Here is a 14,492-nt window from a genome sequence, read left to right as displayed (position 1 = left end):
CAAAGCTTTATGCAGAATGCATGCTACAGTGAGCCTTACCATCAAAGCCCACTGAAGCAGGTGCAGAATTGGTTCATAGCACGCAATCTTCTGTAAAACCTGGCAATCCTTAGGATAGGTCATTTGCAGCAGTACTGTTAAGCGGAAGTTTTGTATTTTTATCACGTTTCAGAAAATATTTCGAATGGCTTCATTGAAATGCTTGGCACCTTTGTGCCTAGCTAAGCCAGCACGACCTGAGGTGCTAGTCTAGACTGTCCAATACTGTATCAAGACGGTAAGTTGCGCTAGTTGGTTAGGATTCATTGCAAGGTTTGTAAGGCGAGCCAAGATGGCTGATAGCGCCATACCACTGTGGGCAGCGCTATCAACCATGGCGGAGTGGGTGCAAAAACTTTGCCGGCTTTGCTTCAACCACCAATGTAAAGAAATCGCCAACACGACATGAATTGCACCTTTGGTCTCTGAAACTCGACAACATGACTTTTTCTCTTATCCGAATTAATGGTTTTTCCACTTGAGCGATAATTCGGAAAATTTTACAGCCCCTTTAGTGCAAGAAAAATCCGCAGTGACTTTACTTATTTGCATAACTGACTTCATTATATCAAGGTGTAACTGTAATTTGTCTTTATTCACAGTCACATCAACTATGGCAGTGTTGCTTGAGGAAGCACACACAAATGACAACTTTAACCTATTTAGCAGATTCAAACTCAAACCATCCGCATATTCACTGAGACTTCTAACTAGAAGAATGTAGACTACTTACACTATATAACAGTCAAGCAAACTGTTCTGTTTTAACCTACTTCTGTTAAATTAGTAAATCAGCTACTATGTATCTTTATTGATGTTAACATGGTCAAATGCAATAATCCTACGAGATTCGATATAAAAAATTACAGTTGAATGACTTCAGCATACACAGCAATAGAACAATAAAATTATTTAACAAGCTCTTTAAAATGATCATAATTCACATCTAAATCATCCCTAAGAACATGTATTTTATGTAAATTGTCATAGTTATTTATTTATCTTGAGTTGTATAATGCATGATGTGTAGTAAATGTATTGTCATGCGTAAACTTTGGTGTTTTTACCTATGAGATTACCTTTTATACTTTACGATTGTTATTACTATATGAATTGATTTTGCTGTTCGGCTACCATTTTCATTACCTGTTATGCTGCTTCTAAGGTATTATTTCTTTGTATTTCCCACTGAAGGTCCCAGTGCAATCTTTGACCTTTGAAATCCTCTCCTGTATAATATACTACCTGCATCTTCCATTTTCGCAATGGATGAACAGTTCTATTCAAATCATCCTATTTATGACCTTTGCAGGACAGAGGCCTTTCCCAGCAATCTCCAATTACCCCTGCCAAGCACCAGCTGGCCCCATCTTATGCCTGAAAATTTCCCAAGTTTATCCCATCACCTAGTTATCTGCTGTCTTCGACTGTGCTTCCTTTTCCTTGGCACCCATTCTGTAAATCTAATAGAATACCAGTTATCTAGCCTACACATTTCATGGCCCGCCCAGCTCCATTTCTTTCTCTTACTGCCAACTAGAATATCTGCTACTGCCGCTTGTTCTCTAATTCACACAGCTGTCTACCTGTCTCTTAAAGTTACATCTAACATTTCTCATTCTACCACTCGTCACATGGTCCTTAACTTCTTCTCCAGCTTCTTTGCTAACCTTCAAGTTGCTGACCCATATGTTAGTACTGGTAGAATGCAATGATTGTACTCTTTTCTTTCAGAAGATAGCAATAAGCTGCTGGTCATGACTTGGTAATGCCTGCCATATGTGCTACTACCCATTTTTATTCTTACGTAAGTTTCCTTCTCATGATCAGGTTCCTCTGTGAGTAATTGGGCTAGATAAACATACTCCTGTAAAATTCTAGAGGTTGACATCAAGGGAGAGGAAAAATGTCAGTGTCAATACTTTAAGAACCCCTTTTACTTTACTGTGCAAGCAAGATTAACATTGTGATCAAGCAGGATTAGCAAAAAAAAAAAAGGAATACGCACCTTAAGAGCAATCTCCCAGACCTTGCGACCACCAGGAACTTCAATGGGCTCCACCAGAGGCTCCCACACAGCAAGCTTCTCGTTGTAGTAGAAGATCACAGAGCCCAAGAAGCCACGAACTGACATCTGCAAGGACACAATATTTCCAGCATTGCAGCATGCTGAGGACCAACTGCACTACAACACTCTACTGCTACTACCAAAATGCTGAACAACAGTAGTGAACAAAGGGATGAAGAAACATTTCTGCTGTCTCAGACTTCAACCAAGCTAAACAGAAAGCCATTTTTTTTTAAATTCTGCTTATGAAAGCCCATATCTAGCTCCAGGAAATTTTCCATTTCCTGCTTTTTGTTACCTTTCTTATGCATGTTCAAAATTTTAAAGGAAGATGTTTATGGCATGAATGAAGTTGAATGTCTCAGCATAGAAGATTGATTGATTGATTGATTGATTGATTGATTGATTGATTGATTGATTGATTGATTGATTGATTGATTGATTGATTGATTGATTGTGAGTGAGAGACACCACATGTTCTAGGCGGCTCTGGATTAAGCTTGACTAAATAGGGTTTCTTAACATATGCAAATGGTGACATTACCATCTGATCAGTCGCAACATCTCTCTATTTTTGGTCGCAATGGGAACACTGTTTAGCCTACCTGCCAACTTCTGAACATTAAAGAAGGGGAACTGCATGCGTGCCTTCTAGAGCTTGTTCTGAGCACACCCCTTTTCTAAGGTACATACATACTTTATTAATGTTTTACCTTTAGAAGCTGCAAACAAGCAGCGGTAAACTTGGAACAGCAGAGACCGGTAAGCAGTAGATTGATTTTAGATCCCAGTAGCATTGTTGTTGCCAATTTTGCCTGCTACAGGAACTTACGTATACATAAGCTTGCTTGAAGCAAGTACCCCTCACAGGTGTCCTTTCACCATGCTGCTAGGAGAAGACCGCTAACAGCAGTTTTCGATACCAAGTGAAAGTTCATGAGAACACAATTTCATTTTTGTGAAACTTGGTGCATTACTTATAAAATGATCCATTACTTATATAATGATAGAATGATCTCAAATTTGTAAACATTATGGTGAATTCCGGAGGGTTAGTGCATATCATTTACTCATAATGTCTTAAAGAAATCTGGTAATAGCCACTGACTTGGCGTTTCACAATACCGCCACCGACTGATTATATTCAGACACTGATAATTCAAACATGCCCAATTATTACTATGATACATTTTTGTTGTTAAGTATTATTACCAGCTTCAAGTATTGCAAAATCCACCCCAAGTGTCTGCACTGATAGGGGCGAGGCAGTTAAATTAGGGAAGTGCCAGACAATACCTGCGTAGAATTCCGCGATGATTTGGCTATCACAGTGGGGTTGACTTGTGCAACGTCACCAGGGGATAAAGATTCACGGCATGTGTTGACGGTACTTTCATTTGTCAGTAGTGACTGTATACTGACAAATACTGACCGACCAGAGGCAGTATATTAAAGTGGTTACTTTCAGCCAACGATACGATCACATTCGTGAGATTTCACGTGACTTGACACTGCATGCATCAAAGCATGCTATTTTCGCACAGTGACAGGAATGCTCTCAGCCGTATACTTCCACCTCTTTGGTACCAAGTCACGCGCAATCTAACTAGAGTGATCATATTCACGAAAGATCGCACGACGATATCACCCCTGATTGCAGGCAAGTATGAGCCCGCAGCAATGAGCTGACAAGCTCTTTTTGGTCACACGTGAAATAAAGTCCCTTATTTTCTGGCGAATCCAGTTTTTCGGACTCCCAACTAGTGGAAATTTTCAGCAATTCCTTCTGAGTTTGAGTTATTGGTCAGTGACATATATATATATATATATATATATATATATATATATATATATATATATATATATAGAGAAGGCATGATCATGGCGCCGAGCGACGTCGTGGCGTGTTCGTTCTCGGCGTGATCGTTCTCCGGCTCGCGCGGACGTTTCACTGGGCAGCTAGATATACTGCAGATCCGCATACACGTGCCCTCGTCATCGACTACCCGAAAGGAAGCAAGCGCAATCTACGAAAGCACCTCGAGGCGACTGGCTCCGGGACCACGTGATTTCCGGGACCACCTGACAATCTGGACATATAAAGCCTGCCATCTTACCGGGGATCGCATACGGCAGCAGTGGCGGCTTCCTAGGCACACGCTGATCCACTTCTTCTGTGTCTTGCAGTTTCACTGGGCAGCTAGATATACTGCAGATCCGCATACACGTGCCCTCGTCATCGACTACCCGAAAGGAAGCAAGCGCAATCTACGAAAGCACCTCGAGGCGACTGGCTCCGGGACCACGTGATTTCCGGGACCACCTGACAATCTGGACATATAAAGCCTGCCATCTTACCGGGGATCGCATACGGCAGCAGTGGCGGCTTCCTAGGCACACGCTGATCCACTTCTTCTGTGTCTTGCAGGTTAGTGGCGCACTCAGCGCATTTCAGAACACAAATTGTAGCTTTTAGCTGCCACTGCTGCCCAATCTTGAGTGTACGTGGTCTTTGTGTTACGACTATAGTGTATAATATGAACAAGGAAGTTTCAAGAATGCTACATGATTTCAAAGATGAAATTAGAAATGAGTGGAAACAAATGAAAGAAGCGCTAGAACGAAGCATCCGATCCGAAGAGAGAAACTTGCGGACTGAAATTGATGAAATGAAGAAGAGCATGGATTTCTTCAGCAAGAGCCTTGATGATACAAATGAAAAATTGATGGCAACTCTAAGTAAAAATAATGAGCTGAAGAAAGAAAACGAACTACTACAACATAAAGTTTCTACGCTGGAGAAGGACTTGGCAGATTGCCAGTCGGGCCTCTTGCAGTCCGAGCAGTACTCGCGTAATCGAAATCTTGAAATTAAAGGAATAGTCGAGAAACCAAACGAAAATCTGGTTGAAGTGCTAAAAAAAATTGGTGAGGTGGTTGGTGAACCTATAGCACGCGAGGACATCGATGTTTGTCACAGAATTCATACAAAGAAGGAAAATCAGACAAACATAATTGTTCAGTTTCAACGCCGTGACAAACGCGACGAAGTGCTTCAGAAGTCACGCAAGAAAAGGCTAACAAATGCATCCCTCGGCTTGCCCACTGAATCTCCTGTGTTTGTAAATGAACAACTTTGTCCCGAAGTGAAGAAAATGTTAGGGATGGCAATAGCACGCAAACGTGAACACAGCTGGAAATTTGTGTGGACGAAGAATGGCGTTATTCTTGCACGTCGCACAGAGACTTCACCTGTCATTCGCATCAGGCGTGAAAGCGACCTGAGCAAAATCACAAGCGTTTAACAAACATAAGCTTTGACACATTCGTACCTCCAGTAGAGATGGCGTCCTCAGACTGTGTGATTCCCGAGGAAATCGTTAAGAGGCACAAAATTAGCAGCGAAGCAAAGATGCTAACATTCATGCATCTAAACGCAAGGTCACTGCTGAACAAAAAAGATGAAGTCACTCTACTAATCGAATCATGTAAGGTAAAATTTGACGTACTGATGTTTACCGAAACTTGGTACAATGATGACTCGGAACATTATATACCTCAAGGATACGAGCATTTCTTCGTGAACCGCAGGGGAAGCAGAGGTGGCGGCGTTGCAATGCTAGTTTCTCTAACAGGGTATGACATTCTTAGAGAATATAGCACAGCTACAGAACATTATGAAGCCTTATGCATAAAGAAAGAAAAGACAGTATTTGCGGTTTTGTATCGACCCCCTAATGCCAGCCACTCTGCTTTTTTTGAGTTTTTAGATAACCTTCTGTCATACGTAAATGAAAGCGGCTATCTGCTTATACTGGGCGGGGATTTCAACATTGACATGCTGACTAATTCAGCAACTACTGTGCAATTTTTATCTATCCTCGAGTGCAATGACTTCTGCAGCATCATCAGATCCCCGACACGTGTAACCGTCACTACATCATCATTACTAGACACTTTCATAATAAATTCGACTATCGATAGCACGACATCGGGAGTCATAAGTTATGATATCAGCGATCATATGCCTATATTCCTTTTTCTAGAGCGTAAAGGCACCGTTAAAAGCACGTGCACTGAAAAGACAACGTACCGCAAGATATCGGCGCAAACACTAGATAAATTCAGAGAAGCAGTGCTCGAAATGAACTGGAGCGATATTTTTGCTATTGAAGGTGCCAACGAGTCATATGATAAGTTTATGAGCAAACTCAAAACGCTGTACTTCAAATCATTCCCGCTTGAAAACTATCGGAGTCGAAGAAAGTCGCGCAAGCCATGGATTTCGAAAGAAATCATTAGGCAAATCAACCAGAAAAATAAGCTTTATCAGTCTTTCATCAAGTCAAAGGACTTGTCAAAATGGAAAGAATATAAACAGTTTCGGAATAAACTGAACAAAGAAAAAGAAAAGGCGAAAAATGACTACTACAGCCGTATATTTAATAATGATTGCATGCGCAGAAGTGATAAAGTATGGAAAAAAATAAACGAAACACTAAATCGGAAGTCAGTCGATACACGAACAGATACGTTGAACATTGATGGCACTTATGTAGGTGGTACAGAACTTGCGAACTATTTCAACAATTTTTTTCTTAAAGTAGGGTGCGTAGATCACGACATTCAAGATACAACGCATGCAGAGTCATTAAGAGAATCTTTATTCCTAAGGCCTACTAGCATCCCTGAGGTGATTACAACATTTTCATCCCTGAAAAATAGCCACAGTCGAGACGTAGATGATTTAGAAATTGGGCCAATTAAGTACGTCATGGACTTACTTGCACCTGCAATAACGCACATTTTTAATATTTCGCTGTCAACCGGAGTTTTCCCGCGTAATATGCAGGTAGCGAGAGTAATCGTTGTTCACAAAGGAGGTGACAAAAATAATATTGGCAATTATCGGCCTGTATCTATACTTCCTGTGCTATCAAAGGGACTCGAAAAAATTGTCAACTTTCGTATTGATAGTTTTTCGCGAAAACATAGCCTGCTCACCGACTGTCAGCACGGGTTTAAGAAAAAGCGGTCTACGGAAACTGCTTTAAGCATACAGAAGGAGCTAATTCTAGAGAACATCGAAAAAAAAATTTCTGACTTTAGGGTTATACTTAGACTTCAGCAAAGCCTTTGATAGGGTCAACCACAAATTGCTGCTGATAAAGCTGGAAAAATATGGCTTCCGAGGAATCGCACTTGAACTTATCCGGTCTTATTTAGAAAGCCGACATCAGTTTGTTGAAATTAATGAGTACAGGTCGCAGACGAAACCTTTGACAGCGGGTGTGCCCCAAGGTAGCATCCTTGGCCCAATACTTTTCCTATATTACATAAATGATATTGTACAAGTGAGCGATATGTGTAAATTTGTCGTGTATGCAGATGATTGTTCTGTTTTCTTTACCGGTAAAGATTTAAAAGAAATAACGCCTATAGCAAGCTCCGTTTGTTATGGACTTCAAGCCTGGTCTAAGGCAAATGGCCTCATCCTCAATGAAACCAAAACAAAATGTGTTATTTTTCATGCTCCGGGAAGTTCCACTACATTGCCAGATAGTATTGTGTTGGGTCCGTATAAAATTAACATTTCGTCATCCATAAAAACCCTAGGTGTAATATTCACAGCGCATATGTCCTGGAATGAACACGTCAGTCATGTTTGCTCAAAGGTACGAAAAGTTGTTGGTGTGTTAAATCGGAATCGAAGTGCACTACCCTTTAAAGTTAAACGCCTTATTTATCATGCTCTTTTCCATTCACACGTCAGTTACTGTTCACTTATATGGGGTAACACTACAGCGCAAAATACTCAAATGCTCGAAATACTTCAAAAGAAAGCAATTCGGGCGATAGCGAACGTTTCTTTTTTCGAGCATACGCAAGAGCTTTTCCAACAAAACAGAATCATCAGAGCCCGTGACATATATAAATTCAAAACGTTACTAAGCTATAGAAATGCTGTGCTGGGAAAACTCGACTCATTCCTAACCCTGGCAACTCTACAACAAAATAGAAGTACATATTCATATCGTCACCAGGCACTATGGCACATTCCTTTCTCACGTACTAATTACGGCTGCCAACGCCTTAAACACACACTACCTTCCCTACTTAACTATTTCAACCAACAAAATGTTGATGTCCTATCTCTAAACAAAACTAAAATATTGGATTTGTTCTTATAGATGTGTATTGTTAACAGCTCTAACAGTTCCGCAAAACTTACCATGTACTTTCGTTGCGTTTATACGTTCACACTTGTAACTATTATTCCTACAATCCAGGTTTTCCGCGGTAGTGATTGCGCCCGGACCTCGTGGCAGGGTTTGGGTTGTAAACTGGATGCTGTAAAGAATGTCTTCGCGGAAAAAAAAAAATCGAGGATGTGACGACGCCCTGGGCTACATTGCCGTGGTGTCTGTCACGAAAGCAGCAGTCTATATGCAGATTATCTTTTTTTTTCTGTTTTTTAACCTGGACGCACATATGTATTTGCAAGTATGTAAACTAATTTCGAAAAAAGAAAGAACATTTCCTGATGGTAACTAGTGTTTATTGTACACTGCTGTGAAATTTGTTATATTTATTTATGTATGTGTATGTAATTATGTATATATATATGTATACATTGTTTTTGCCTTCTTATGATATATGCGACGGAGTCTGTGTTAAGTAATAAAACGCAAGATAACAGATTGTAATTGTATACTAGGAGTTATCTGACACTACTGTATTATAACTAGTTTCTATGTAATAACACGAAGATGTCTATGTATTTCTGTGTAAAAATAGTCTTGTATCTACACTTCATGAGTGATTGTATTGCTACACGAGCCGCTACCGTGCCTATCTGGGAGACCGGAGCTTTGTCAAGCCGAAGAATTTTCGGCTTTTATTCCGGCTCTCCCTTTTTTCACCTTGTATCGAGTGGTGAAAATAAAAATGATGATGATGATGATGATGATGATATACAAAAAGTGGCGAGGATTTCAAGTACTAGTTGAAGGAAAAAAAAAAAAAAAGACTGAAGAGTGGTATTGTATGCTTCCTGCTGCAAGTACAGGAGACATATTTGGCAGCTTCAGGTGTTCATGACAACAGTATTGCCTAGTGACTATACTCAGGGACAACTTTTCTTGGAAATGGAGCCAAAGCTATGAGGGTGGAGCCTGGGCAGATGTAATGAATTCACAAGTAGCCTCACAATTGGAGGGAAGTTTGGTTTTCGTGTTCCTGTCAGAGTGTCCACTTCTCAACAGCTTCTCAAATGCACGACCTTGCAGCCGCTGCTTCACCTGCTTAGCTCCTTCGTGTGCTGGGAAAATTACTGCTTACATATTTTCGCGTAACTCCTTCTCAGCGAACAAAACGGCAAGACGTCAACAGACATCCCAGTGCAGAAGGTCGATGGCATGTTTACAACGGAAGGCAACTGTGCAGAAAACATGGCGCACACTAAATTTTTCTATGAGCAATTATTATCCTTTTAATTTTATTTACGAGTGCTCACGAGTGTGGTTGATGAACAAATTCACTAGTATTTATTGTGGGCTAATGAGACATAACGATTATTAGTGAAACTGAGAAACTAGCTATTTCGTGGTGCGTAAGAAGAGGATGCCTTTCAGTTTTGTAGCTTTGGCTCCATTGCCAAGAAATGTTGTTCCCGAATATAGGTAAGTTTACTCACCACGTTATAAAATGGTATAGGGCATAAAAGACGTAAAAAGATTTTTGAGATACAAATAGCACCACAATAGTAAAGAGTGGCTAGAGTGGTGGTAGTTACCTCCGCAGACCAATCCAGGACTTCAGCTTCCAGACTGGCTTTCCACAACAGCACGGGAACAGTGCGGTTCTCAGCACCTTGTTCCAGGGTTATTACAATGGACTTGGCAGTCACAAGAGCCTGTGCAAAGATGATAATACACCATGCTACATGGAACACTTCACAGAATACTAGTGTAAACGCCCCTTGACCCCTGTCCCCCTCTTTTATTGGCAAACAGCCTTTCCACTATTTCCAACAACATAAGCCTGGCTCTACATCTCGCACCTTGTTGACTACAATGTCCCCAGCCTGGAGTAAGTGTAATTGAATAGTCTTATTTTGTTAGTTAAGTGCAACAAGGGCTGTGCATGTCTGCTCTTCTTCTAGCCTGCAGACAAATAAGTAGTGCCTTATACATTTTGTACAGTAGCAGGCTTTGAATTTGTTGAAGATTGAAACCTGTCAGTAGCCGGCTACACAATAAATGCTATTACTTGCACGAATATAACGTGAGCAGCAATTTTTGATATCTCAGAATATGACAGATTATCAAAATTATATAATGAATTAATGATGCTTAAGGGGGGATGCGGGGCTAAAATACTGATTTCGGTGAAAAAAATGTTTTTTTATTCTAAGTTGTTCTGAATTGCTTGTTTATTAAAGAATCTTCTCACCAAGTTTGGTAGGTGTCTGAGCAGTAGAAAGGAAGAAAATGAATTTTTTTCCCAAGTTGGTGGCGCGCAGTTATCATCGAACGTGACTCTAAATGCTGTTTTTCCAGACGCGGCCACATAGTGGGCAAGAAACGCAACGCAAAGTGAATGCCCACGTTAGGAAGTTTTTTTTTCACCTTTTAGAGAAATTGAGAAACTAGAGAAAATGACGAAAGGTCTAGGACGCAAGGGGAAGCTGGCACAAAGTGCTGTAAAAAAACTCACCGCTTACTATGCATCTGCCCTAAGAGACAATGCTCCAGATGTAAAAAAAATGCAACGAGGAGTATTTGCAACGCTTTTTCACTCCTACTCATCAGATGAAGTCACATGACATGATGCTTGCGCAGTTGGTGAGAACTTTTGGTGTCACTACAATCGGCACAGAGCCCTAGTTGCAGCGAACATGCCATCAGTGCCAAGATCCCATCGTCCAGCTTTCAGCAGAGACGTTGCCAAAGAGCTGGTGCCTCTCTACAACAGGCTTAGTAAGCCAGAGATTCTTCAATGTTCAAGGATGCAGACACAGAATGCAAATGAGTCCTTCAATGCTCTTGTACGGAAAAGGTGCCCAAAGACAGAATTTGCATCACTGATAACAGTGGAGACTGCAGCAGCCCTAGCTGTGCTAGAATTCAATGAAGGAGCATGTGGCATCAAGAGAGTTCTCGACAAGCTGGAACTTGAACATGGGAGTCCAGACGAATAAGCACGTTCAGGAAGCAACGAAGCAAGCCATTTCACGAGAGCAGGCAAGAGCGATGGATAGCTCTAAAGCTGAAAAAAAAAAAAAAAGAGACGACGCCTTGAAGCGATTGCCGCAGAGCAGCGTCGTGTTGAAGAGGAGGGCGCGACATATGCAGCAGGGCACTTAAATTTTTTCTGATCATAATAATAAATGCCATGCTCTGAAATCTTTGAACTGAATGTTCTCAGTTTGCACTTTTGTAAAAAAAAAAAAAGATCTTTAGGAAAAGTATCATTTCCAAACTGCTTCGCCAAATGTTGCTTCCAACGTTTTTTCTAGAGAGATTTTGTGAGGAACAAGATAAAGTACTTTTCAGATACGTAAATTTTTTCCAACATATAATATTTAGCAGATCTTTGACATGTAATGACAGCAAAAAAAATAAACTTCATTTTCAGAGTGATGGCATTTTTCCAGAATAGACATAAAGAAAGTGCAACTGACCTTATCCTGCACTATAAACCATCTAGAAGGTGTCTAATCACAGATAATTTGTATATTTTCATTATTTTGTAAACGATAGTTTTCCTAAGTTGACACACAAGATTGCTCAATTTCACAGTTATAACTTTTTTTCTCGTTGCGCTAGGGTGCTGATATTTGGCATATATTCTAATAACAACAAGATCAACTGCCCCTGAAAATTTCATGAAAATTGGTTCAGCGCTTCAAAAGCTGACCCTTCAGCCTAGCATCCCCCCTTAATGCAGCGATGCTTGTGGCTACATTGCACATACAGAGAAAGTCTATGCAGGGAAGGAGTACATCTGTGCTCCTGAATCAAAAATTCAAGGGGCACTTAGTTATCCCTACGTGGATGGACACAAAAGCACTCCAACCATTGCGCAATGCTTAGACATTATGCCACAATGCAAGGTCATGGGTTCTTCTCCCACTAAAGGTCGAGGGTTCATAGCCGTTTTGTACCATTGTATGGTCATGCTGACAATGCTGGGTTTTTCGCCTAATGAGCCATTTAATGCTCTTGCATTATTAGGAGGTTATTCGCATGAGTGTTTAGGCTCGACATCAATTTAACAAAGTTTTTGATTTATTTAAATCATTTGTGTGTCGCACTGGCTTTGTTAAATTCAAATTTAGCTGTACAGTCTTTGTGGAAGTGTGGCTTAGATGAATAGATATACAGACGCACCAAGAGAGACACCAAGTCCATAATAAGAAATACTGTACACACTCGAATAAGGGCCACACTCATGTAAAAGCTGTACCCCCAAGCTTGCAGCCAACCATATGAAGGAAAATTTTAAAAATGCATGTCCCGATTCGAGCTAGCCCATAGAGTGTCTTCCTGCACTGTTGCGAAAAGCTTTAGTGTTGCACACATATCTAGCTCCATGGATGGCACAGACGACGACTGTATCCACGAGTGTACTACCGAACTGAGCCTGAGTAGTGGCGACAGTGTTAAGAACTATAGACATGCACCGGGTGCGTGGCGTGCATTTAGGAAAAATGGTGCGGAAACAATTGAAGATGATGGTCAAACTAAAGCAAATAGCTTTCTAAAGTCTGCTAAAGCAACCATGAAGCTTCGTGGTTAACACCATGAGAATTTCAGCAATTGTTATTCTGCAGCAGCGGAGATCCTTCGCAGTGCAGTGAAATCAACAGTCCCAACAAATTTTGCCTGCAGCAGCACAGGTGGCTGCACCAAAGAAAGTGACCTCAGTGTTACTCCAAGAGTGCCATGGGCACCAGCAGAGATAAATCAGCAGATGCATAAGAACCAATCAGTGAGTGCTCCCCTTCCTATCCTTACCTGCTGGTACTACTCTCTCTCAATTAATCCATTGAGATAGTCCAACTGCCAGAAAATTGGCACAACTAGCAAAAAAAAAAAAAAAGCTATTCACTTTAACAAATAAATGCGTTATGAAAACAGCAACATTTACTGTTTTGGTACAAAAGAATACCGAAGATTACGAACAGGCAGAAAAATTGGGCCGAAATGTCCTGCCTCTGTGTGAGAATAGCATGTCGCGAACAATGCGGAAAAAAAAAAAAGAATGCACCCCTTAGGCAGGTCTATACGGTAAGAACAAAAGCTAGTAAACTGTGATAAAAGCTGTGAGCCTCAGTCACACTTCCGTGGTGTCAACTCACTTGCTCATCCTTCCGGGTAGCCTGGGACTCCTGTGTGGCTGGTGCAGCTTCCATGGTCTCCATGGCTTCCATGGCCATTGGCACAGTTGGCTCTTCCAGGAACCAGAGTTTCGCTTTCTCCAGCTTCATTATATTCCACACCTCACTGTTGTCTGGCTCAACTTCGTGATCGGCTTTTTGCTCAGCCTACAAAAGTATATAACAACAGACGGCTAAGCCCCATCTTGTCTTCCCATCTCTTTCCTATAGAACCCCTCACCAGGCCCCATGGAAAATTTTGCTTATACGCTAGAAGTTGTTATGTGCCGTCCAGAGAGCATTCTACCACGATAATTTTTCAATTTGGTTCATTATAGCAGAGACAGAAATATATGAAGTGTCGTGAACACGTGATTTCAGGAGGCAAGCTTCACTGCCAACAGAGACACTCTCTCCACTTGCATTGTCTAGCCTCTGCAAGCGAAATTTATTTCCTGCCTTCTCCTGTATCAGAGCTGAAGGATTGGGCTAGTGCCCCCCCCTCTCTCTCTCTCTCTCTCTCTCTCTCTCTCTCTCTCTCTCTCTCTCTCTCTCGTTATTGCTGCGTTGCACTTTCGGTGACAGTTCCGTACGGGAGCTGTTGCAGTTGTCTTGTTTTGCACTGTGCACAATTTAGTCCTTTGCATATCATTCTTCCAACCGACTCTAACCCCTTTGTCAGCCAAGGTTCTCAATTACTTGTTGCAAGTCATCTCAAGCATTGCTGCACAGGATGATGCCATCAGCAAACTGCAGACCACTGGGATGTTCCTTGTTGAGGTAAGAGGTTCCTTGTTAACCATCACACCTAATCCTTCCCAGGCTAACAGCTTGAATACTTGTTCTAAGCATGCAGTGAATAACATTGGAGAGATTGCCTCCTTGCCTTACCTAGCCCCCTTCTTAATCAGTATTTTTCCACTTTCTTGTAAAGAATTAAGGTAGCTGTCAAAACTTCATAGATATTTGCTAAAACGTTCATTGTACAGTTTCTACACATTT

The 14,492-nt window shown here is 41.2% G+C and overlaps 1 protein-coding gene across 2 annotated transcripts in view; it reads right to left on the bottom strand.

The window, feature by feature from the left end:
* Vps13 (vacuolar protein sorting 13C) overlaps positions 1-14,492 on the bottom strand; it is a 240,439-nt gene that overhangs the window by 92,281 nt on the left and 133,666 nt on the right. For both annotated transcript variants that reach the window (XM_070536982.1, XM_070536983.1), the window contains exons 39-41: positions 13,473-13,658; positions 9,903-10,022; positions 2,048-2,173 (exon numbers count right to left, since the gene is read on the bottom strand). In XM_070536982.1, coding sequence (XP_070393083.1) covers positions 2,048-2,173; positions 9,903-10,022; positions 13,473-13,658 — 432 coding nt within the window. The remainder of the gene's footprint in view (positions 1-2,047; positions 2,174-9,902; positions 10,023-13,472; positions 13,659-14,492) is intronic.

The sequence above is a fragment of the Dermacentor albipictus genome, chromosome 4 (genome assembly GCF_038994185.2).
Source record: "Dermacentor albipictus isolate Rhodes 1998 colony chromosome 4, USDA_Dalb.pri_finalv2, whole genome shotgun sequence".
NCBI classification, from domain to species: Eukaryota; Metazoa; Arthropoda; class Arachnida; order Ixodida; family Ixodidae; genus Dermacentor; species Dermacentor albipictus.
The sequence above is the reverse complement of the archived record's forward strand: the minus strand, read 5'-3'. Positions and strand labels throughout refer to the sequence as shown.